Source organism: Pituophis catenifer, unplaced genomic scaffold (assembly GCF_029215685.1).
Source record: "Pituophis catenifer annectens isolate HBS135680 unplaced genomic scaffold, rPitCat1.0.hap2 SCAF_4, whole genome shotgun sequence".
Classification (NCBI taxonomy): domain Eukaryota; kingdom Metazoa; phylum Chordata; class Lepidosauria; order Squamata; family Colubridae; genus Pituophis; species Pituophis catenifer.
In genome coordinates this window covers 37,227,295-37,253,759 of record NW_027256884.1, presented here as the reverse complement: position 1 = coordinate 37,253,759, position 26,465 = coordinate 37,227,295, and the positions used below count along the sequence as shown (strand labels likewise).

General features: G+C 35.6%; 1 protein-coding gene across 1 annotated transcript; it reads right to left on the bottom strand.

Moving 5' to 3' along the window:
• Positions 1-441: 441 nt before the first annotated feature.
• On the bottom strand, positions 442-25,065 carry CRACDL (CRACD like). Its single transcript, XM_070943966.1, has 10 exons — positions 24,999-25,065; positions 23,940-24,108; positions 21,166-21,301; positions 19,750-19,911; positions 18,670-18,738; positions 17,140-17,367; positions 12,916-14,485; positions 5,123-5,307; positions 1,914-2,058; positions 442-616 (listed from the first exon to the last, which is right to left on the bottom strand). Exons 1-10 carry the CDS (start codon positions 25,063-25,065, stop codon positions 477-479), a joined length of 2,871 nt encoding a protein of 956 aa, XP_070800067.1. The 3' UTR covers positions 442-476.
• Positions 25,066-26,465: the final 1,400 nt, after the last annotated feature.

The window sequence follows — 26,465 nt, the reverse complement described above, 5'->3', positions numbered from 1 at the left end:
ATCATTCATTCGATTGATTGCATTAAAATGTTTTCCCGTATATCTGAAAAAATATTCTTGTTCTAGTCTGCTGTAATTGTATATCTCAGCAAAGACATTTTGATTGGACAATTATTCTCACTCTATTAAAAGAGCAGTTACCTAACTTTAGTTAATCTTCTAACAATATTCATGGCATAACATTTTATGGGTGAAAAAATGAAAAGGAACACAGTAAGCAATATTTTTCATCTCAATAAATTCTTGCCAAAGCTAAATTGCTTGCAGACATTTTCAAGAATTGTCCTATAGTACTGTACAAATGGGATGACTTTTCTGAAACTCTTGCATTGTGGCCTCTTTGGTGCACCATAGGTTTATTATCCTCATCAGTTCAATCGGTTTAGCTTGAAAAATCAACATTTTTGCTTTACTAAAACATTTGATCCACTGATGAGTGCTGATGTGGATGCGTAAAACAGTACAAAATTATTTATCTACTTTATCCTCTGTGGCCTGTCACTCCATGCTTGAGATTTCTTTTTGGCAAGTTCCATCCATAAGGGTTGATCTGGAGAATGACCAACCTTCTTAAGTGGCTTTACATCTCCTTTTTCAATTGGCAATGATGGCTGAGCTGCATATGGAGGGGAAAAAAGTTTCTGTTACAGTATTTCTCAAACCTGCAATTAATATCTGAAAATAAATATCTGAAAATATGTGGAACATCCATTTAAACAACACCCATTAATATTTCTACCAAAATATTAATTCCAAGCATTTATTGAACATTGTTTTTTTTGTACTTCATGCTATGTTGTAGCTTTTGTCACAGATGTATGGGTCACAAAAGTTCTTAAATAGAAATCTGAGTACTAAAATCTCCAAGAAGATGGCCAGCTGATGGTTGATGATACAGGAAAAGCAGAAGCTGAGGGAACAAACTCACTCTGGCCAATGAATATAGGGAGATGTAGCAGATTATCTGAAAGATCTTGTGAGCTATCAGAGATCTACAGATCATAGCCTCAGAATCCTTTTTCTAGAAACTCAATGTTCAGAAGTATCTGTTAGCCAGTGGTGGGTTGCCCCCGGTTCGGACCAGTTCTATAGAACCGGTAGTAAAACTGGCGGGAGGCTCCACCCACTGACCCGGATGTCATCATAAGTGATCTGTGCATGTGTAGAAGCTTCTGCGGATGTGCAGAAGAGTGCGCGTGTGCATGAGTGAAGCAAGCAAGCGTGCATGGGCACGATGCAAACCGGTAGTAAAGTTAAGTAGAACCCACCCCTGCTGCTAACCCTCTTGAGATTCTACTAGGCAAGGCTGGATAAGAATTTTGTCTGTGAAAATAAACTATGAATACAATTTTTATATTGTCTACAAAAGTATTCTAGAAATAAATGTCAGGTTCATCCCATCCCATGCAGTCTTTTTAGGGAATTAATGTTTTCTAAACATAATAAAGAAAATAGATCTGTATAAATAGAATCTTCTACATAGGCCACAGAAACAAAACCTAGATTCTTCTACCCCTTCGGCAAGTGAACACTGGATCTTCAGTTCATCTGGATTTGACAAGATTCAAATCTATATATGTATAACTGCATATACAATTACAGAAAGCATCTTTATACTCTTGATTATGTGTTTGAAACATATATATGAACAATGTCTTAATGGCCTGTAACTTAGGCACAAAATAATATTCCTATAAATAGCAAGTGAAAAGTACCATAGTAATAGTGAATGGGTCTACATATTATGTTAAGGCATGTTTTGTTTAACCACAATTTTCTTAATTATCCACAATTGGTCAAATTGATATTGCATGCCAAGCCAAAGCCAAAATCTATTATGGCTTAGTACAATGTGGGAACTCTACATACTGTGGAAAATAGTAATTCAGTATTTTGACAATTTTTTTTCATACCAGGGTTCTGATGGGATGACAAGCTATTTCTTAGTGAAGAGTCTTGCATTTCTAACTTCGTCTCTTTCTTTGTTTCTCCAGCAGAAGCTGTGAATGGGGAAGATGACACTGTGTTCTGAGGCAAATCTGAATGTTGCCTTACTTCCTAAATAAAAGTACAAAGAGACAATTAGTAAAGTTTTAAATAATTAATTTGGAAAGAGAATATGAGCGGAGTTAAAACAACACATAGGTTAACAGCAGAAGTAGATCTCCTGCTCATCTTTGAAATTATCCTGTTACATATTACAGTTGCTGCACTCTTCACACATAATGGACTATGGAATTTATTATAATAAATTGATAATTGAAATTTAATCCGTGAACAAAGATCTCAGCTATTATAACCCTGCTCGAGCAATTAAAAGGAGTTGCTTACTCCTTTCCAAATTTATTATATTTGGAGCCTTTTCAGTCCCAGTGGGCCTGGGATGGGAGTTACACATCCATTGCAGCCGTCCTTGTTCTCTCAGTAGCTTTTGATACCATCCACAGTACACCTCTGAGGATTGGGAGTGGGAAATGTACTGTTATAGTGGTTCTTCTCCTTTCTCCAGGGCCAAAGCCAGTTGGTTTCAGTAGGTTTAGTTCTACATCCTTGCTGGGTGGAATGCTTCAGGCTCTACTTTTCTCCCATCCATATTAAACATCTACATGAAATCACTGGGTAAGGTCATCCAATAGCATAGGTGATGAGGTAATATCCAGTTATCCAAGTACCTAAATGACTCTGTTAAGATATTTTTCAGTGTTTGGAGGCTGTTTGGGTCAATCTTAGTAAGCCCAACTGGCTGAGTCCTTGCCCCCAATATTTTCTATCTAACTTTAAATGAGATTACACTCTCCCAGACAGTGTTGGTACATAATTGGGGGTTTTCTTGGACTCACGGGCCCTGCTTGAGAAACACATGGCAGCCATGGCCCAGAGGCCTTTTCAGAAATGTACTTGGTGTGCCAATTTCTAGATCATGCCTTCGTCATCTATAATGTGTGATGGAATGTAGTTGGGATTCCTAGGACGGAGGGAGCACATTGAGAAAGAATAAGAGGCAATTCAGTTCAGATAATTTGTGTGAGAGAATGAGGGTAAAGACAGCCCCTCCCTAATAGTTCCCAGAGTATATGTTTCATGTAGGGAGTAGTTTACTTCAGTTTCAGCAAGGTTCTCTCTATAGGTGTAAAAAAAAATTGCTTGGAAGAATCACTGCGTAATCAACTTGGTTTTTGGGGCCTGACATCGTGTTCTATACATGGGACTGCCATTGAAGAGCATTTGAAAGATGCAACTACTTTGCCAGCAAAGATAAGTTTTGGGCATCTCATGATATGCTCATATATTACCAGGAGTCTGTGAACTGCACTGGCTCTTGATGAACTTCAAGATGCTGGCTGTCTCCTATAAAATCTTGCTGGGATTTTATTTGTGGGACTGCTTTCTCCCAATTGTTTCATTTCACCTCATCAGATCTGTCATGGTAGGATGCTTTGGGTCTTTCTATTAAGTAGTCCTGTCAGAACTCAGGACATCTGTCTTGTCTTTTGTAGCATCTGTCCTGTGGAACAATATCCCTTCTCCTTACAAAGTTCTGGAGAGCTCTCAGCTTTTAGTTTTCCATAGAGTGTAAAAGATCTGGCTTTTCCCTCAAACCTTGAAGATTGGTTGTTAGGTTTTTCTCGCCATGCACATTTATACATCTGAACTAGACTGTATTTTTCTCTGTATCATATAATATATGTGGGCATATGCATAATTTTTATTTAATTGTTTATTTATTTATATTTTTCTCACGTCTGTGTAGTGTATATTCGAGGTGGTGATCCTTTGAGACCTGTATGCAAGGAAATTTCATTTTAATATATGGCCGATTAGTGTACATTTAAAGTGACAATAAAGTTAGTCTAAGCCTAGGTAAACCTGTTGGCTAACTTCGTGTTGTCTGTTACTGTTACTGAGAAGAAAACTTATTTTGGACCTTGGTGCCTTGTATATTGATGTAATGTAAAATTTTGTCATTTTTTTGCATTGCTGTTGGTGTTAGCCAGCCAGAGTTGCTTGGTGAGATGGGCAGCCACATAAATTGTATACACCAAACAAGCATAGAAAAGTGATGCTTTTAAAAAGTACTATTCGTGCTAGGATGGAAAAATTGTGGTTCTGAACTACATGTTTAATAGTCATGGGAGTATAATTTGTGGCAAAGGAGACAAATTGTTCATTTCAAATATAGTATGTAAACTTTGTGTACTTAATAATTTATTTAGAGTTTGGGAGTACAATGTTCTCAACCTATTTCAAGTTCTTGCATAGTTTATGTGTAAATGAAATACACTCATACATATATACACACGCTTATACACACACTAAAAGAGGTTCCCGCTTAGAATTAATTGTAAATTATAGATGCAAAACAGCATTTGAGGGAGTAAAAATATACTTCATATTCTTCAAAGATATTTGAAGAAAAAGCAAATGGATTGAGAGCAATGGGAAAAACTATAAAGTCATGGTTGGGTTGATCCCAAAAGAGAGGACAGAAAATAGATCAATATATTTGAAAGTCATTTTAATATTCACAAAGCTGTACAGATACAGAAGAAGGGGAAACGTATTTAAAAATGTCTCAGCTGAAAAACAGGCTGACCTATCCCTTATCACATTAAGGCAGCCACATTTGGAAAATTCAAGGTTTGGGATAGGTTGGAATAAAATTCAGCTGGAATTGAAAGTGGCAGGCCATAAAAAGAAGGATTCTCACAGCATCAACAAGCTTTGTATGATGACATAAGGGTTTGTTTTCCTGCATGTACCTGAGATATACTGCATATATCTATGTGAATGCTAGGAAAGGAATGGTTTATATTAAACCATTAATAATAAAGAGTTTGGCTTATAAGGGAATTCAAATTCCTAACCAACCTGATCAAACTGTAAGGAATATAAATTGACACACCATTTCCCCATAATTTTTCCATAATGTAATAAATAAATAACCACAGCTTCATGACAGAGATGATAAGACATCTGTCATTACTGGCTGAATTCTCAGAAGCAGAACAGGTTTAACTGATTTGATTCAAGGGTATATCAAGGCTTAGAGGACTGATCAACAAAACTAAAAGTTGTGCCATTGAAATGACGCACATCAATTAATCAGTGTTAAATTACATACCTCCGTTGTTTCCTTCTCTTTTATTTGTTTTTCTGCATCTGCTTTATCCTGTCCTTCTGGCTTCTCTTCTTTGCTAAGGTCTTGTTCAACAATCCTTTGCTTTTGCTTTGCTATGCTAATCCAAGCTGGCATATCAGATGTTCTTCCATAGTCTGTAGCAGTCAAAGGAGAAGACACAATTGTTTCTGTTGACAGAAGATTTAGGAAGATTATTGTAAAGGGTTCTCCTTCTGCTTTAGAATCATCTTCCCAGGCTCAAAGTAAAAAAAAGAGAGAGAGAAAACCTTTGTCTTGTAAACCTTAGGAATGGCTAGCAGATACTTCTAAGGAGAAACTTCCACATACATCAAATAAATTGCTCTATAAGTGGAGATGCCAACCTAAGAAATCCAGAGCTGATGTATATGTATCATTTCACATATCCCCACCCCCTGTCAAGATTAGAGTGCCCAGACTCTGTTGGCCTTTCACATGTTCCTAAAGATATGGTTCTGTCACAATGTCTGAGGATCTGAAGGCATGGCTGAACCCATGCTCTAGTCATATTGATTTGTTATGGGTTAATTTGTTTACACCATGGTTGCAAATTATATTTTTATTTTTATATCACTTTAATTATTGTTAGTTGCCCGGAGTCATGAATTGAGATGTGCAGCCATATACATTGAGATGACTATGATGATGTTGATAATGTCACACCAAATAGACACTGCAGATATAGTCAAAAAAATAGTTGCTTTCTTCTACAGCTACAGTTATTCAGAGCCAGAAGAAGTAAAAGAAGCCATAACTTCTGAAGTTCATAGCACTTGCCCCCTTCCAGAAAATGTCATAATGTATGGTTGCACCTATGATCTGGACTTCCTTTCAGGTCAGTTATTGAGATTTTGATAAATTCTTAACCCAGACTATAGTAAAGGAGATAATTCCCACTGATAGTAGAAACTAGAGTTAAAGCAACTGGATGGGACTTGAGATAATTTCCATAAATAGATAAGAGCTCAGGAAATCTTGATCTGTGATCTACAGAGTAAGGGCTGTTCTGTTATGCCATTATCCCAGAACCCTGAAATTACATATTCTGAGCACCTTGCAACATGCTGTATGTTTTTGAGTCAGTCACAGACTACATGGTTGAAGGAGGAGAATGGCAATTTTGTACACAGTATTAGTATTTTATGTACTTTTAGATTTGTCTTCAACAAACTACCCACACAACCAATTTACTATAAACATTTATTGAGCCCAGAATAAAAATGAGTGTGTTTGCATCAGATTTTCAATACACAAAAACATCTTAAGCTTTTATTGATATATTTATTAGATTTAGGAATAGCCTGACTCCAAAACATTTCTGGGTAGCTGCATGTGTATGAATGAATCAACTGGGTACATACTGTACTATAGGACTTGCATTGTTAGGAGTCAAACTATTTCAGAATCCATTCTCCCTCTAATGTTCTTCTTAAATATCAAGGAAAACAGTGCCTTTCAAAGTAGAAATGAGAGGTATATAATAAAATACTGTTTTCTTAGCTTTGGAATCTTTATCAATACAAACCCAATAAACTTTTCTAAAACAAACAACCATTGTTATGCCAACTGAGCAAGAACTGCAACCTTGTTTTTGAAATATCTGTAGAATATCTGTGTTTGCCTACTATGGAATATGTGCTTTGTTAGGGAAAGTCACACAGCTTATCATAAAACCACAAATCAATCAACTATATCTACACATGATGGGATTGAGGGAAAAAAACCAACTGCCTTCCATACAAACTTTCCATTCCAAGATCAGAATGAAAAAAAAATTAGTACTTCTTCATTATTTTCTTCTCAGTTGGGCAAGAAGCTACCAGTCATATTAGATCTATAACTTTCATTTAACCCTCAGAGATTCACTATTCAACAAAAGCAGCTCTCGTTCTTTTGATATGTTTACAATAAAGACCTATTGATTTAGTTTCAGAATGCCAGTCAATTATCTATTATAACTTACATACTATTGTAATTTCAGCCTTAAGTGTACATCCCAATGTTTACTTTTATTAAAAATTAAGTATTAAACTGTCAGATTAAACACATAAACTAAACACACAAATTATAAATAAATGTAGTCTTTGCTTGCAAATTCTACTTTGGAAAGTTGTTGAGAACAGCTGCTCTATTGTGGGAAAAGTATATCTAGTCCAGAATATTGCAGGCAGGTGTTACATTTTGCCTCCCATGAACTCTGAAGCACTTTGGAGGCTGAAATACTGCACAATTCATGGAGAAAGAAGCTAATGATATCTGGGAGAAAGAGGAGAAGAAGCTACCTATCTGTGACTATTCATCACCAATGTGTAACTTGTGATCTGATCTACTGTTTTTGATAATTATGAACTTATCAAGTAGTGCAAGACCGGAAGACATGGAGAAACCTGGCCCATAGAATCACCAAAAGTCAGATACAATTGAATGGATAACAACATCATCATCATCATCATCACCATCACCATCACTTACTTATCAGTTAAGACTAAATGACCTTAGAAACAAATTTCATAAAGAAAAATAATAAAGGACTGAATTGGTTGAGCAGTACTTAGCATTTCTGCTGTTCAAGAACATCTGACTGACCATTATGGAAGGGAGTACATTTGGTGCCAATGTAGAAGATCATTGTATTTCCAGTTTAGTTACTTGTTTTGATCTCTCCTTCATATTAAGAAAAGGCTGGAACTCATTCTGAGCCAACCTGCTTGTTTTTCACTCTTGCTTGCTGCGGCCGAGGGGGAGGGGGGAGTCTTCACACAACTGCAAAGCTTTTTTTATCTGTGAATGTCTCAGACTTTAGGTTTCCATCATGTTCTACCTGGTCAAGGTCAGGTGCTACAGGCTTGTGACCATAGAAATAGGTCCATGAAATCACGGTGCCAGGTTTTAATAAAAACTCTAATACTAACTAACCTTTATGCTGGGAATTTCTGCACAGAGCCTAGCGTTGGATTCTGTGGAAACTGATCATCCTTGGAGTATCCCTGCTGTCATTATTAAGGAGCTTCTGACAGTTTGCAAGAGATTTGGAAATCATTTTGCTTGGTGTGTCTGCTTTTTATATTATGCTTTAAAATTTGTTTTTTTAAAAAAAATTAATAATAAAGCTTAAAATCTACCACTCACTGGTCTGCTCACTGTCTCTGAATCCAAAGAATCAATTGCCTGGGCATTTGATCACTGCCCTGACACTTGGCAAAACAGTAGATTAGATGGGCCTCTGGCCTATTCGAGCAAGATAACATAGAAGGTCAGCTTCCCTGCATCTAAACAGCATTCTCATTCTTCCAAATTGTAATACAGGGGTGTCAAACTCACGGCCCATGGCCCAGATGCATCACGTGCTGGCCACGCCCACCCCCATTTTAGCGAAGGGGGGAAAAGTCACGATATGTCATATGACGACAATGTGATGATGCGAGTTTTACACTCCTGTTGTAATGCATTGCATTGCATTGGCGCTGAGGCTAAGACCACACATGGTTGAAGTACATTTACATCTCTCTCCAAGAAATAGCATTTGATTTTTAAAAACCCAGGAACATGGATGAGTTGATCTCTCTCCTCTTTGCTTTTAAAATCAGCTTCATCTTCATTTCTCATCATTTGTATTTTGAACCTAAGATTGTTTATAACCTTCAAATTCTGAGAGAAAATGGCAGCAGATATCACAGCTGGCAATGACTACCCTCGGGATAAGCTTATTATCTGCTTATTTTGGTTTCTTAGGGTAATAATACAGGTCACTTGAACAATTCTTGCTTTTCCTTCATCTGTCAGTCTAATGAGCTCAAAACCACTAACCTTAAAGGCATCCTGACAAAAATGGAGAATACCGGCATAATGTTACCTTTCTTGGATATGTATTAAATAAAACAACTGTCTTATTGTAAGATGTTTTATGTATTTCTTTCTCTGTCATACATATACAGGTAGTCCTCGACTTACAAACATTTGTTTAGTGACCATTCAAAGTTACAACGGCACTGAAAAAAGTGTCTTATGACCTTTTTCACACTTAAAACCATTGCAACATCCATCACATGATCAAAATTCAGACACCTGGCAAGTGACTCATATTTATAACGGTTGCAGTGTCCCGGGGTCATGTCTTCACCTTTTGCAACCTGGGGAATCCAGATTCATTTAACAACCATCTTACTAACTTAACAACTGCAGTGATTCATTTAACAATTGTGGTTAGAAAGGTCATAAATTGGGGCAAAACTCACTTAACAACTGTCTCACTTAGCAACAGAAATTTGGTTGTTCAATTGTGGTTGTAAGTCGAGGACTACTTGTATATACATCTTTCTGTTGTTATATGTTCTTGTTTTGCTTTTAATGAGGAAAGTGCTTAGGAAATCATGCTGCAATATTAAAAGATTGTGTAACAACTCCCTAAATAAATTAACTGTCCACATTAATAATGCCTGAAAATAGCTACTGCAGGTGAAAGCCATCGGTTAGATAGGACCCAAATCTATCATTTAAATTATAATTATAATATAAAAACCTTTAGATTAAATATTAGGAAGAACTTCTTGATTAGGCAAGCATTTTGAAATGTTCCATAAGTAAGATTCAAATTTCTATTTCTGTCTGTTAAACAATAAATTAAATATATTTGGATGCAATGGTCTCTCATAACACAACCAAATACTTTCATATACATCACATTAATGGCTTTCTGAAACTTGCTTATTTTAAACTTTCAGAGTAAACATTACAGTAAAGCTATAATCTGTGGTATCTAAACTTTCTGAATTTCACACAAATGAGTCTTAAGCAACGTTATAAATAAACACTCTTTCACTGAAATATACATACATAGTTCATCTTGATTATATTATTCAATTTTGGGGTAAGGAGTATTACAAAAAGGACTGAAAAGGAGAAATACCAAGCCAAATCAAATTTAATATCTCTGTTTAGTATCAATTTTTGCAAGCCATCCTTACTCTTACATACACTGCTTTGTTTTCTTGTGTTTTTTTTAATTTCAATTTTTTTTGATGATCTCATAAATTCCAGACAAAGATGTCAGAAAGGGTCTTAGCGAGGAATTTCAAACAGCTGTCAGAAGAGACAAGAAGCAATATTACAACATCTGTAAAGACATTAATGATGGGAACAAATACAGAAACACAAAGAAAGTGTTGTAAAAGGTCTTTCAACTCCGAAGAGGATTCCAACCTTGAATTGACGTTTTAAAGAATACAAATGGATAGATATTAACTGACTGTACGAAAATCAAAAGAAGGTGGAAGAAGTATTTTTAAATTTGTACGATAGAGATGTCTACTTCCAAAATACAAGCCCACCCACTCCTTAAGTCATTTCTGGATCCCAACTAGCTGGTTTCTGTCCCTCTAGCAAAATGCCTAAGCAACCTTGTTGAAAATGATATGAGGAAGTTTAGAAGAGAGATTGTGTGTGTGTAAGAGGGAGAGAGGGGAGGGAGGGAGAGAGAATAAGAATAAGAGCCTAATAGTACAGTGGACTAATGCACTGTTATTAACATCTGCTGCTTGCAATTACTGTAAGTTCAAATCTCACTAGGCTCAAGGTTGACCCAGCCTTCCATCCTTTCAAAGGTAGGTTAAAATGAGGACCCAGATTGTGGGGGCAATAAGTTGACTTTGTATAAATATAAAAAAGTATGAAGGCTATTGCTTAACGCATTGTAAGCCGCCCTGAGTCTCCGGAGAAGGGCGGCATATAAATTAAAGGGAAAAAAAAAAGAATAAACCAATGCAGAGTTTTTGCTTGAGGGACAAATAATCAAATCAGTATACTTTGGACAGGTTATGTGAAGGACTAACTCTTGAGTAGTCTAGAATCTGAAAAAGGTGGAACAAGAAGAGGTCAACCAGCAGCAATACGGATAGACTCAACTATAGTAGTGATGTTACCCCATTGGAAGATCTGAAGGTTAAAGGCTGGAGACAGATCATCTTGGAGAAATTTCATCTATGTGGTCACCAAGAGTTGTGATCAGTTTGATCACATAAAATCTGTTTCTCACTCACTCACTCACTCACTCACTCACTCACTCACTCACTCACTCACTCTCCATGTCTAAGTAGAGATCATTCCATCTAAAGCTTTATTGGATCACAGGTTAAAGATCTGAGAACTTTTTTTATTTAGAAACGGTGTAGCCAGAGATAGGGTTCAATAGTTAGGCAGAGTAAGGAGATGATCAGCAAATATTGTTAAAGAGACCTACTCTACTAATCTGATTCCTAAAAAAGGATTTAAATGCTTTTCTGAGCTAAAGGGAACCATAAAATTTAATTTAATCTGTGCTTTTAGCACAGATTAAGCACATCACATACCTTGATGTTGATAAATATATTCCAAGGACAAGAAGTTTGACTAATTAGTCTTATCAATGCCACCAGACATAGCTTATTCCAATCAATTAACCCAGTGTCATGTACCCTTTCAATACTTTTTTTTACTACTTCTCACACTGACATCTTCCCAAAATGCAGCTTTGTTATTCAGCCAGTGAAATGTACAATGTCCCTTGCTTTTTTTTCTACTTATTCTCATCATCCTGCAACTGCAAGTAATTTTGATGGCCAAGACTCAATTTCAAAACATTTTCCTTCTTTTTATTTCATATGGCTAAAGACATTTTACTCCTCATTTTTTATCTTAAATTTCTCCAGATACGATTAAAAATCATTGTGATGTTGCTTATTGCTCCCCCTCCCAAAAAACCCCATGTACCTATTATTATAATATTTCTACTGGAACAGAATATTTTTAATTGAGGTAACTAGATATATCACCAAGACATACATACCTAAAGCACTTCTGTACACTTTATCAGAAGTGTCCTTGAGTATAACCCATGAACATATCTGGTAACAGCCAATATATTTTTGTTTGATACATACTGATATATATTTGCTTCCAGGTAGTTCCTACTATTAGCAGACTTGGCTAACAAACTTAGCCAATTCCCTCTGTATTTTAATTCCAGTTATTTGAGAATATGAGTGTTGGTTTGTTTCCCTCCTAACTAGTTACAACTATAAGTCATGGTTAATTCTAAACAATTAATGTGTTGAACTGTCTAGAATATTAGTCACATTCCCAAATAGGAAGGATCAAATAGAAATAATGGAGTACTATATAACACTTTGGTTATAACATTTGGTGAGATGTGCAGCTAGGTGTGCACTCTCGGTATATATTTAAATTTGTCCCTTCATAATTTTGATGCCTTATCCACCTGCTTTCCAAATTTCAGTTAAATCTTAATGGAACACATAAAAAAATAATTCCTCCTAGGAATTTTCCAAATAAGGAAGTACCTACAGTTAAAAATTTGCAAAGTGATGAAGAGATACAGTATATCTTACTGAAAAACAGCACTTTCAATAATTTAATTTACTTAAAATCAGTATCCTCAGAAAAGATTCTGCAGAATCCCAAGGATGGGGTAAAGCAAGAAGAAAAGAAATGATACCAAACTTTCATGATTCTGGAAAGCAGATTTTAATATAGTTTTTTTAAAAAAAATCTTGAAAATCTGATGTAAATGTTCAGAATTTCCTCATGTTTTCAGAATGGATTTTCATCTAAGGGAAAAAGCAAGGGAGACTTTTGTATCTTTAATATCATTTAACTAAAATCTAGTGACTCTGACTTCATCTATCGCACTAAACCATGGCTTGCTGAGTAAGTAATACACACACATACACACACACACATATATAAATATGCCAAAGTCTTACCAGGCACTTCGGAGGGATTCTGTTTCTTTTCCACATTTCTGCTTTCTGTTTTAAATTCTGGATATTTGGTTATTTTTTCCTGCTTTTCTGTGCTTGTGTTAAGGCTAGTAATACTGGAGTGTTGTAAAGCAGGTTTTCTCGGCAGTGGAGGTTTTGTGTTTCCCTGCTCAGAGGATTTTAATTTAGTTTTGAAGCTTTCATTGGACAAATCAGTAACATTTCCATCCATTGTCTTCCTGGTTTCTCCTTTTTCAACTTTCAGTGAAGATAAATTCACCTCTTCTTTTACTAAATCAAGTTCAGCATTCTCTCCTTTCCGCTCCTTTGATTCCTGTCCAATGTCTCTGTATTTCAGTGATAACGATGTGGACCTCAGTTTGACTTGGAAGGGATTTTGGCTCTCAGAGCTTGAATGGCTTGGACTTGACAGCTGCAGAAGATTACCAAAAGAGCTGCTCAATACTGGTTTTGAACCCAAAGGCTGTGAGGCAAAAGTCTTTGAGTCTAATGTTCGACCAGGAATATCAGATTCTGACTCTAATGAGGATTTCTGTTTATTAAAGCACCTTTTTTTCTCTTTTGAAGAGTTTATCTCAATATCCTTCTTTGTCTTTTCACCATTTGTGGAGAAATTTACCTGCATGGCAAGAGGCTTCTCATGCTCTGAAGCATCCTTCGTGTTCAGGCTGTTAGATCTTGATCTCCACCGCGCTGATGACACTGAAAACTTTCTCAAACCACAAAGGTCATTGGTTTCTTTCTCTGCTTTCCCTCCCAATATACCATCAGATACAGCTGGGAGATGGTCTTCATCATTAGATTCCAGTTTCTCTTGAGTTGCTTTCATTTTGCCTTGAGTCAAAGAAGTTCTCTCTTCCAGTGAAGAGTTTCTGCATGAAGCCCGGGAAATACTATTGTTCTCTGAGTGGAGTAAATTTGGAAGCTGGGAAGGATTTGTGGATAAAGAAATGATGGGATTGGCCAATAAAGATGTTCTCTTTGTAGCTTCCTTGTTAGAAACACTTTCAAAAGTTTCCTTAGCATCTTTCAATGATTTTTTCTCTGATGCATCTGATTCTGCAGTCATGTAATTTTTGGCAGGGATATTTTTAGCAGTTCTTGTGTCACTTTTGGATGGAATACCAGAAATCTGTTTATTTTCTTGGTTTAAAATACTTAAAGGCACATTACTTAAATTCTTAGGGGACATCTCTAAAGTTTCACGGTGCTCTTTGTCATGTTGTGGAACAATATTTTCTTTGGGGTCAGAAGTTGAAGATTGCCTTACAGGGTGTACTAATCCCTGGATAGATTCACCACCCTCTGAAGAGCTCTCACAGCAATATGAGTCCATCAGCGAAGTGGAGCGTGACATGTAAGTCTTTTCATCTGGGTGACTCAAAGGCTGAAACTCGGAGAAAACCATATTGGACAAAGCTGCATTGTCAATCAGTTCTTGTGGGCTGGAAGTCACACCTTTGGAGGACTCTTCAACCGGCTCTTCTTTTTCAACACTTTCATCTTCCTCAAGGGTGCAGGTCATGTCATTCTGAGACTCAGATAATTTCTTCTGCAAGAAAAAAAAAAGTTTGCAGCTTTTTTCTATATCACAGGAGTACTTTTTTTTAAAAAAAGATTAGTTACTCCTAAGGTGGAAGTATCATTGACAATAAAAACTTATGGCAACCTAAATTGTGGAATTTTGTGATTTGATTCACTTCAACAGTATGAAATATTTTCAAGAGGAAGAATTGTGAGTGGTGCATGTGATGAAATTTGCAAGGCACATAAGTAAAATCATTTCCCTATGATTTCAATTACATTTTCCGCTAACCAGTTCCCATTGGGTTTCACTGTTCAGATGAACCATGACTTTGGGTGCTCATAAATTCAGTAATCATTAAGATCTACAAATTTTGTTGTTCTGATTGCAAAGATTAAGACAGTCATCATTTGGAAATCGTTATAATTCAGAAAAGCCATTCTACCTTCCAGGAGGGTTGCTCCATCAATTATCTTTTAAAAAGTTATATGTCCATTTTTTTCATTACTAATTAGAAATCATTATACAATAAATGGAAGAGAAATACTGTTAGTCTCTTATTCTCTTTCTATCCTTAACAACTAAATACTGAGCTTGTGTAAAATGGGAAATTTGAAAGTACATCTATGAAACACCTCTGGATCTTTAAAATAGCTGTATCTTTCAACCGAAGAGAATATTTGTAGCTCATGGTTTAATTGTGGAATCTTTGGTGATCTCTGAGCTTGGTTGTTTGCTTGCATATGTTTCATTACTTGACTAGATAACATTATCAATGATAGTGGGTGTTCTAGCACTACCTAGGTGGTTGATGAAATATCTACAAGCAAACAAGCAAGCTCAGAGAACACCAAGAACTGACAGCCACATGTTTGTCCAAGCTTAAGTAGCTGCTTCAAAAGCTACTTCCATATGCTTAGGAACTGATTATTTCATAGTTTCTTCATTTTTCATAGTGCTTTTTTAAAAACTGCGTAATTTTAGCCTACAACAGTGGGTAACTTTATTTTTTACTTGTCTGCAATTTCTTGAAACGCTCATGCCTTTCCTATGAATTGCTGCAATTGCTGCATGATGCTAGGAAAACACATATGGATTAATGAACTGCAGTGGAAGGCTAAATAGAATACCATGATACACCTTTTTGTCTTCACGTAAATTAGAATTCAATGTTACTTCTCAACATGTCCTTATAATTCTTGTCTCTACCTACCGTATACATTTTCATTTTCTCGGTAAATAATTGTGAGATAGTCTTGCACTATTATAAGCATATTGCGTACACCCAACTACAGTAGTTTATTCAAGCTGTACCTTAGCATGAGGTGTGAACCAAGCTTGTAACAACAATATTACACTTACAGGAACAGGAGATCTGAATTTGTATAAAGCAACTTTTTAGGATCCTAAGAGTACAAATAACTTTAGATCTATTCAAGTGTTTCCTTTCACTAACTTAATGATCAAATGACAAAAAAAGCTCACATCTCTAGTAATACAGGTAGTTCTCAACTTACAACCACAACTGAGCCCAAAATACATATTGCTAAGCGAAACGGTTGTGAATTTTGCCCTATTTTACAACCTTCCTTACCACACATGTTAAACTGTAAATCATTGCAGTTGTTAAGTTAGTAACATGATTGTTAAATGACTTTGGCTTTTCCATTGACTTTTTCAGAAGGTCACAAAAGTTGACCACATGACGCTGGGACAGTGTAATTGTCATAAATATGAGCCTGTGGCCAAATATCTGAATTTTGATTATGTGATCATGGGGATACTGCAATGGTGGTAAGTGTGAAAAACAGTCATGTCACTTTTTTCAGTACCATTTTTTTCAGTACCGTTTTTCAGTACCATTGTAACCATTGAACAATCACTAAATGAAAGGTTGTAAGTTGAGGACTACCTATATATCATGGTGTACCTATACAACAGGACTGTGCAAAGCATTAGAAAGGCATTTTTCACAAAATACATCAGCACAGAGAATCCCCCCCTTGAGGTGTCAAAGCATCCAATCCTTCAAAATATTTGTGGGGCTGCTTCAAAGGCTACCCTTCCCAGCTGTTGGCACATGTTTGTTTTGTTTTGTTTGTTTTTGTTTTATTAGATTTATATACCACCCTACTCCCGAAGGACTCAGGGCGGTGAACAGCCACAGAATAAAACACATAAATACAAAAATTTAAAATAGAATAAAAACGAATTAAATAATTTGGCTGAGACAAATTTAAAATCCCCAATAATTTAAAAACAAATTAAAATTTACATTTAAAAGGGGAAAAGATTTAGGCCATTATGGTCTAATCAATGTATGATTAGACCATACTTTCACTGGAACTATCCAGTACATCAGAATAGGTGAACTACCCCATACATGTGCACAGTTAGTTGAGGACATTCTCTGAAGTAGTTGCCTAAGTATTCTGAAGCATGTGATTATTTTTGTGTTTTTGAGGAAGGGAACATTACTGACTTTTAACATGCTTAGCAAAGTGTCCCTTTTAAATACTTGGCACAGCCTTGTTGCTCATTGAGTAGGCTTTTTTTCCTATTGTTACATCATAGGGAGAGCCTGTAGAGAAAAAGAAATCTCCATCCACAAATATTTCCTCTTTCAAATGCTTTTCTCTCCTTCTCTCTCTCCCTCCCTCCCTCCAGTTCTCATCAATTACCAAAGGTAGTCTTCTTATTTTACTAGATCTCTGGTTCCGTGGTTTTATTGAAAGCTTGTGCTTAGCAGCAGAATTATCCAAGCAAGAATATAATTCCGGAAGAATATCAAAATCAGCAGCAGGCAAACAGCTGCTATCAAATGTTTGTTCAGTTATAATTGTAGCTTTTGGCTGATGGGAGAACAGCTGACTTTCTGTAGAACAGGATCTTGAAGGACTTTTTGTGACCTAAAGACAAAGGGGGAAGGGGAACAGCATCAAAGCAAATCTATAAGAATTTTAAAAGAAAATAAAATAAAACCAGGAAATTCCTAAACATTATTACATACACTTATTTCATCTTCGTTAGAATTAACACTGCTTTTAAATTATCCACAGTTTGTTTATATCTGTTTATATTTTACCTGTAAGCAGAACTTAATTTTCCTATTTTATTTATTTATTTAAACTATGGGGGACAAAACAAAAAACAGGAAAAGCCAGAAAAAAAGGCGCCTATCACATCAACACTTGGGGAATAGCAAGTAAATTGCAATTTGCTGACACATATTGTTACATTTAAATTTTTGCTACAGCAAAGCAACAAAATAGTCATATTGTACATAAAAAAAAAAAGTTGTGAAATTTTTAATAGCTGTGTTGCTTGTGATATTGTGCTTCTTCCTCCTCTTCTTTCAGGAAACTGAAAAGAGTTTGTTTGGCAGCTTATCATCAAAACAAATCTCAAGTTTGGCAAAAGAAACAATGACTTGCGCTTCATATTTCAGAACAATGGACAGTAGAAACAGTTGATTAAAATAGAATGATGATCATTATTACAATATTCTTTATCATGATCTACACACAGAAAGTGTTCACTTCAGAAAGAAAATTAGTAATTTCTTTGTGCATTTCTTTCTTTCTTGTCCATTTGTAGTGTTCCAATTGCCCCTTCTATTTTCCACATGCCTATTAGCTCTACTAATAGTAGAGCTAATAGTAGAGAGAATAAATGGGGTCCTTCAAGAGGCTACTAAAGCCATTCTTCAATCTGCTGGTTGCCTGTGCCACTGATTGAAGAGAGGCAAACATTCTGTCAAAGAGAGCTTTGGGAAAGAATAACAATGCTCTCAAAAAGAATAGCCAATAGCCTTCATCGGCAAAGCAATTGCAATTTTAACTGTTAAGGGGGAAATGTGGCTGATCAATTAAAGAAGAATAAAAAGGCTAATCAAAAGACCTTGGAGATAATCTTTGGACCTGTTCAAAATTAACTTTTAAAGATAATCTGGAGGAAATTGTTCAAATACTTCACACTTTCCTTTTGGGTGACTCCCAGCCTAGCAATTAAAATATGCCTGCATTTGTTTCCAATTCATTTCTTCCTTAGCTGTGTTTGAAAGAAAAATGAAGTGTAATGCAGCTAATGATATCCTTCATTAATAGCTCTTAAGAAAAGTATCGCAACCCATCCCTGAAACCTTTCTAAGAATTCAGGCATCCCAGGAGATATTACAGCATTGCTATTAAGTATAGATGCAATTAAATTACCTGTTCTTCTTCTTCACTGCCTGTTCCAATTAAACTCAAAGCGCTATGATGCTTGTGAGAATCTGAAAACTGTGAGGTGGAATGAGAAAAAGTTTCAGTAACAGATGACAATATGAAATGAAATATAAACAAAAGCTATAGTCCCTAATATGCCAGTATTTTTTCAAAGTTGGCAACTTTAAATTATGTGAACTTCAACTCTCAGAATTCCCCAGCCAGCATGCTGTGCTATACAAACACAATACTATACCAACATCACACAGGCAACAAGAATGTTTCTATAGAGCTCTAAAAATTAGGAGTAATCTGTAAATATGATAGTGGAGATTGTTTTTAGAAGAATCCTGACCATATTTTCTAGTATTTACACAGTTTTCTTAAAGAAAATATCAGAGTGAGGGGCTTTCACAACTGATGAACTGTTCTCCATCCAGCCTTGAACCAATCCTGTTCATTGTTTCTATTCCCAACCATTGCAGACTCCTGATTTTTCTCTAAAATAATTGGTAGCAAAGCTTAATAGATGTTATACACCTTAAAGCTTTGATATGTCAAAACAAGGAAGAAAGCGCTACTTTAACTTTGGTATAGTTCAGAAAATGTAATGCCTATCTCACTCATGTACTGGAAATGAAGTAAAGGCAACATTATGAGAAAACCCAGAGGGGGAAAAAAGATATTGCCTAGGCATGTTTGTGCCACAATTAGATGAAAGTTGAAAAGGTCTTCAGATTAGCTGTCATTTTCTTTCTACTTCAGTTTTAAAAATTTTTGAAGCTTTTGTTTCTGAACAGTATCACAGTCCAGAAGGAATCAAATAGATCTCTGAGAAATCTACTACAATAAATATTCCCTCTATCATTTGACATGAATCTAGGCTATTCCATTTCTTACAGTTATTCTTATGCTTATGCATTTCTCATAACGCCTTTCCCTTAGAAAAACAGGCTCTTATCTATAGTAAACAAATATTTGAATATCTTTATTATTAAACTTCTGAGAGTTACTATTACTACAAATATGAATTCAGATAATAAACACAATCCATAATTATAAAATGCATTTCCCAATTTATCCTACCTTTGGTGTATTGGGATTTAGAATTTCTTGTAGCAAATACGTTTCTGGTGGGCTTCTAGGTAAGCCATCGTCTTCTGAACTCATTCCCGTATCCTCTTGTTTTTTGGAAGGCGTTCCAAATGGATAGGAGAGACCCATCTTCCAGTTTTGCTGAAGTTTCACCTACAATACCAAATATTGAGTTTTAATACATTTCTTATACTACTAAAATAATATATTTGCTTTCATAAAAGAAAAAATGATGTAATCACCTGCTATTCCCAAAATCACAAGTACACTTTCTTTTTGTTCCCAGCAGAAAGATGCATGTGGATAATGTCATTTTATTCAGTCTCTTGCCCTTTACCTTATTTAATTATATACAAGGAGAGTGTGATTTTATACAATGCTTACCTATTGTTGTGACCCACTTTTATTAAATTATGTTGTAAATAATAAACAAAACAATGTTGATCCTGCCCTTGGGGCTCAAGGCATAGGTCAAAGGAATTTAGTAGCAGGAAAACGAACAAGCAATTATGGTATATTCTGTTCACATTTCTTCACACTAATTACTAATAAAGAAGGACAGGATATTTGTTCCGAAACTATGCACAGAATGAGCACATCCTTACTGCCCTCTTCAAAAGGTACCTTTTGGCTTTCAGTGTAGATTAACCATCATATAATCATCTTGATATTCAAGTTCCTTGGATGACTAAATTCTCCACATCATTAATTTAGAGAAACCCTATTGTGGATGTTTCTGTTGATTCACAACAGGGGTGAAATGCTCCCGGTTCGGACCGGATCACCCGATCCGGTAGCAATGGCGGCTGGTGGTTCGGAGAACCGGTAGCAAAAATCCCTGCCCCCCCATCATGCCCAGCTGAGCCGCATGATCATCAGAGGCTTTTTTTTTTAATTTTTAAAAGCATTTTTTCTACAACCTCTTCTGACAAAAAAATGCTTTTAAAAGTAAAAAAAAAAGCCTCTGATGATTGCGCGGCTCAGCTGGGATCGTCAGAGGCTTTTCAAAGCATTTTTTTCTGCAATCTCTTGGCCGAAGAGGTGGTAAAAAAAATGCTTTGAAAAGTCTCTGACGATCCCAGCTGAGTTGCCTGATCGGCAGAGAGGCATTTTTTAAAAAGCCTCTCTGACAATCCCAGTTGAATTGCTTGATCAGCAGAGGCTTTTCAAAGCATTAGAAAAAAATGCTTTGAAAAGTTAAAAAAAAAGTTGGCCACGCCCACCCAGTCACATTACCCCACCACCAAGCCACACCCACAGAACTGGTAGTAACAAATTTTACATTTCACCCCTGTTTCACATGTTGAATATCACACTGCATATACCAAAATCAAACACAAATCTGCAATCATACTAGAAATGAAAGAATCTGGAAATAATGGAAATTAATTATTTCAACAGTATTACCTGCAAGGACCTAATTCGATCAGAAACATTTTCCTGAGAAAACACTCGAACTGGCCTAGGTGGTTCTTGTGGAGTCTCAGAAATGAAAATGCTGTCATGTGACAAAGCTCTGTTTCCCATGATAGTTCTGTGCATCCTATATGGAATGAATATGGAAAGCTAATAAAACAACACATATTTAAACCTGGTCTTTCTTTTCAAGTAATGAAGTCTATTTGCAATGCAAATTTTAGTAGGAATGTAATGAGGGAAGGAATGGCTGAAGAAAGATGTACTATAACAGTATCTGAGATATTTTGGCCTTCATGATTTTACATGCACACATCATTTTTGAATACCAGGTCCACTAGAGATCTAGATTCTCTAGGTAGAACAAAGTATATAATTCCATAATTTAGTTAAAAGGATCTAACCAATAAATTGGTTAATGAATAATGTGGGATTCAGTCATAAGAGATGCCCAACATGTTCGCAGAATTGAAAGGGATTCTAGATAACACATTTCCAAATGGGGTCTGCAATTCTTCAGACAACTTTAGTCCAGTTAGTTCCAAGCTGAAGTTGTAGGCACCAAATACTTGTCAACCAACTACCGTAGGTAGATTAGACCAAAAAATCAACTCCATGCAAATGCTAAAACTAATTTTATTGCAATAAGCTATATTAACAGAATCTTGCAAATTTGTGCTGTTGATGTTTAACAATTGATGTTAATTTATATTATCCTTCCAAATATTAAGACTTAAAATTAAATATTTCTTCATTAAATAAAGATGCTATAGATTAACACAAAAAAGGGAAACTGTAAATAAGAACTATGAACTAAGATCTGCTACAAATATGTTCAGTAAAAATAGCAAAGTAATATTATCCTTTTTCAATCTAGTGCTTTCCGTATTTATTGAACTATCATTTCCATAGCTTTTTATCCTGCATGAGGATAAATTTCCAGAATTTTTACAGTAGCCTTTCTGTACATTGACTTTGAAGTCATTTTAATAGTAGTACTAATAGGAGATAAAACCATTATGATTTTGTACAATAGCACCTTCTAATGGCAATATTGAGCACAGCATTCCTTTTTTAGCATTATAAGACAACATTCTGGAACATTTAATTATTTTATCAATTTCATAAAGTTTGCTTTTCCCAGTACAGCTTATTACAAATGAAAATCACCACATAGTTTGAAAATATTCTAAAATAGTAATGAAAGTACTACATAGCACACATACACACAATAGAGCTATGCTGCACTTCAGATCCAAAATTGAAAAGGTGCTTTGGAGTAAGACATGGATACACACCCTTGCACCTCTTGGTGCTTCCTTAAAGAAACTCCATATTTTCCTGGGATCACAAATAGTCGCACAAATCCAAGAAATTGTGCTTTGGAGTTAAAGAGGCACAGTCAAGGTTAGAGCAGGTGAGTGTATTCCATCAGAGTCCATTTAACTCAACTGCATTTTTCTGGGAGTTCACAACTATCAGGAGCAAGTTGTTTATGGAGCCTGCCCCACAGCACCTTTTCAGTTTTGACTATGAACGTCTTGAAAAAGCATCTTTGGGATGTTTTGACTCTGAAGAAGCATAAATGTTTAGGAAGTCATGAAATCAAACAGCAGACTGACTACCCGAAAACTTTCCATTCTAGACATAAAAGGGGAAGAATTTTGGGAGGATAGTATTCTCCCACATAATACAGGTAGTCCTCAATTTACAACTGCTTAATGACTGTTCAAAGTTATAATGGCACTGAAAAAAAGTGATTTATGACCATTTTTCACAATTATGACCATTGTAGCATCCCCATCGTCATGTGATTTACATTCGGATGCTTGGTAATTAGTTCATACTTATGACAGCTGCAGTGTCCCGGGGTCATGTGATCATCTTTTGCAACCTTTTGACAAGCAAAGTCAATGGGGAAGCAAGGTTCACTTAACTACCATGTTACTAATTTAACAACTGCCATGATTCACTTAACAACTGTGGCAAGAAAAGTCATAAAAAGGGACAAAACTCAGTTAAAAATTTCTCACTTGGCAACATACATTTTGGGCTCAATTGTGGTCATAAATTGAGGATTACCTGTACTGGGATGGTAAAAAGAAGTTGCTGGCAGGAGAATGAAGTATGTGTTTGATGTACTTCACCAGCACGAGTATTCAGAATTTTTATTTGTTTGTTTGTTTGTTTGTTTTTCAACCCCTCTCATTGGGACTACCACTAAGAATGTCTATTTCTAACAATGCTTGCTGCTCTCCAGTATGAATGGATATCAGAACATTCTTCTAATTATGTCTTTACAGCAGCTTCAGAGGAGTATCCTAGATATTCAACAAATGAAACATTTGTATACATGGAGGATAGTGGTGGAATTCTACTGGTTCGGACCAGTTCAGGCAAACCTGTAGCTCCGACGATCAGCTGGGAGCGAACAGGTTCACCCCGATACTAGATGGGCCCACCCGCCCGCGCTATTTTCCTATCTTTATCTCCTCAGCTGATTCGCATGGCAGAGCCAATTGCTGCACTAATCAGCTGTGTTACTCCTCCAAAGAAACCTGGAAGGGAAGATTTGTTCAAACTGCGCATGCGCGCATAGTGTGCGTTAGGTGCGGGTGCGTGCAAAGCACATGATCACCAAACCGGTTGTTAAGCTGGGAGGATCCCACCATTGATGGAGGATAACCCTACAGAAATAACCTTGCTTTTCAAACAACAACAACAACTTGCTTTGCAAAGAAGGAAAAGGAAAGCATGTGACTTACTTCAGATCATCTTCAGAATCATAATCTATATGCCTAGATGGTGTGGCTGAGATATCAATCGCGGACTGACATGTGTTGATATTACCACTTCCTGAAGATGTTAATGTTTCTTTCCTTTTTCTTTTCCCAAAGAACTTTTTAATAGATTTAAACTTTGACTTCTTCTTTCCTAGGTGAATAGGCATTAATGAAAAATGATTACTTTTAGCCAGTGTTTGCAAAGAGACACAAAACTAAGTGATGCAAGAATCGTTTTCCAACTTGGACAATTCCTCAATTTTTATTCCTAAAACTGAATGCAGCTTTCATTGAAAAAAATATGAAAATAGGAACCAAAAATTAATGATACTAAAAGAAAATCAATCAATTTTTTTCAAAATTGATCATCTAATTTACAAATATAATTCTGGTTTTAATATACATGCAGGAATAATTAATATAACCTAAATTGAAATTGCTAAATGTCCATTCCAAGTTTAGAAAATGTCTCAATTCACTTATAATAAAATGTAAGCTTCAGAATGAGCATATGTTTTAATTATACAAGACTATATTAAGCATACAAATATTTTTCTTTAAGGAGCTTAAGTGCTATATTTCTTCCACATCGTGTAGTTACACTTTCTTATAAAATATCAGTGAATTCAATGGCATTCTTTTCCAAAAGACTATCCATAGGATTGTACTGCCAGCTAATAAAACAATGTTTAAATATTTTTGTTTTTAAATATGACTTTCACTATTTAGTCGCCAAGTGAAATGTGTGTTTCCAAGTACTTAACAAGTCAGAAGATACCACTTGATCTTTCAAAAGGTAATGTTACTCGCAAATGTGAACATAAAACAATACATAGCTTCTCCTTTGGAACAATTTCCATTCATATACAAATCATACAATAGACGGGTTGATTAGTTATGTACATTTTACTGAGTACAGTGCATTAAGATTAAATTGGATAATTGACCTAAAACAAACAGAGTTCCTATTTTGCAGAACGAAAAGAATTATTAGTAGTTATCAGTATTTTCTCAAACATATAATTATAATGAGACATTTACCTGAAGCTTCTTCCCCAAATCCTTCTGCTTCTTGAAACTTGGTATCCATTGTCCTTGTAAAATTCATACACTGTAGTAGTTTCTAACATAGAAACACAAAAAATAACATTTGAAAGTTGAATGCATGTTTTTTTTATTGACAATACCTACTTCTTATTCCTGAGCACAGTCACTTTATCAGCTATGAATCTTAGTCAGGGTTTCACATTCAGTGGCCAAATCCTGGTCATATTTTTAAAAAGGATTTTTAAATTGGAATAATCCTGTCACTCAGTTTTGAAAAAACTGGGTGGCAGGATTATTATAATTGCATCAATATGGTGGTATTTTAATACAATATTGCTTAGTTAGAGTAATTTACACTGTGTTTTCATAGCTGAACATTTTAACATGCAAATTAATTGATTCCCTGAAATAAATCATTGCTCAAAAATGATTGATAAACTGCTTGCTTTGTTATTTTCTACCTCTCAGGGTCCTTCCCAAAATTTAATACAGGTAGTCCTTGACTTATGATCATGGAGATTCTCAGTCATCCAAATCATGCTTTTTTCCAAAGTCCAGTTGCCTTTTGAGGGTGGGAAAAAGCACCTTTGGGACTTGATTTACAACCATACTTGAGCTGAAATTATGGCATAAGCTGTGTCAATCATTACACAGATCATATGTATTTATTTATTACATTTATATGCCGCCAATCTCCCTGACAGAGCGACTGGTATGTGACCAACCCAATTTTACAACAGGTTCTGCAGCAGTTCTTAAGAAAGTCACCATGATCATCAGGCAAATCCACAGTTATTAAGCAAACCAATGGGAGGTTTTTGCTGGAAACCAGAAGTAAATGCCAATTTCTAAGAAAAAGTGTTGTAAAACACAGTCATGTGTTTTGGTTTTGTGGGCTACCTGCAAGTTTGTTGACTATTTTATTAGGGGTTGAAAGACTCTGGGGAAGTTTGAAAATGTCCCAAGTGCCTTTGCTCATTCCTGCCCAAATTACAAATAAATTTATTTCACATTTTCTCAGGACATTTTATGTGGCTTTCATTGACTCTGGCTTTCCTGCCTTCAATTTTGTAAGATTTTAGATGAAGTAGGCTACTAGGCAGTTACTGTGTATACCTCAAGGAGAGGGGACTGAATACATTATATCATTTTATAAGATGTAAAAGTTAAATAAATGGGTTTATTTTCTGATCTTGCATCAGACAGATACAATACTTTTTTCCTTGCATCTTTTTCCTGTTGATATTCTCCAATTAGAGGAACAGTTCTTTCTATAAAAAGAATTCAGCTACTTTATTTATCTGGCTGCTTTTAGGGTTAGAAGGAATTAAGGGTAAAAATGGGAAAGGTGCTATGGATATGATGTTCCCTGGAAGTGTTTGGAAAATTATATGAGTGGTAGAGAATTCATATTTAACACACTGACTGTTTTAGTCTGCATGATGAAAGTTTTGTGTTATC

Coding starts and splice junctions, on each gene's coding strand:
- CRACDL (XM_070943966.1), bottom strand. CDS start 25,065: ATGAATTTTACAAGGACAATGGATACCAAGTTTCAAGAAGCAGAAGGA. Junction 21,302..23,939: donor GATTCTGAAGATGATCTGAA/GTAAGTCACATG, acceptor CATTCCATATAG/GATGCACAGAACTATCATGG. Junction 2,059..5,122: donor AAGAGAAGGAAACAACGGAG/GTATGTAATTTA, acceptor ACTTTTATTTAG/GAAGTAAGGCAACATTCAGA.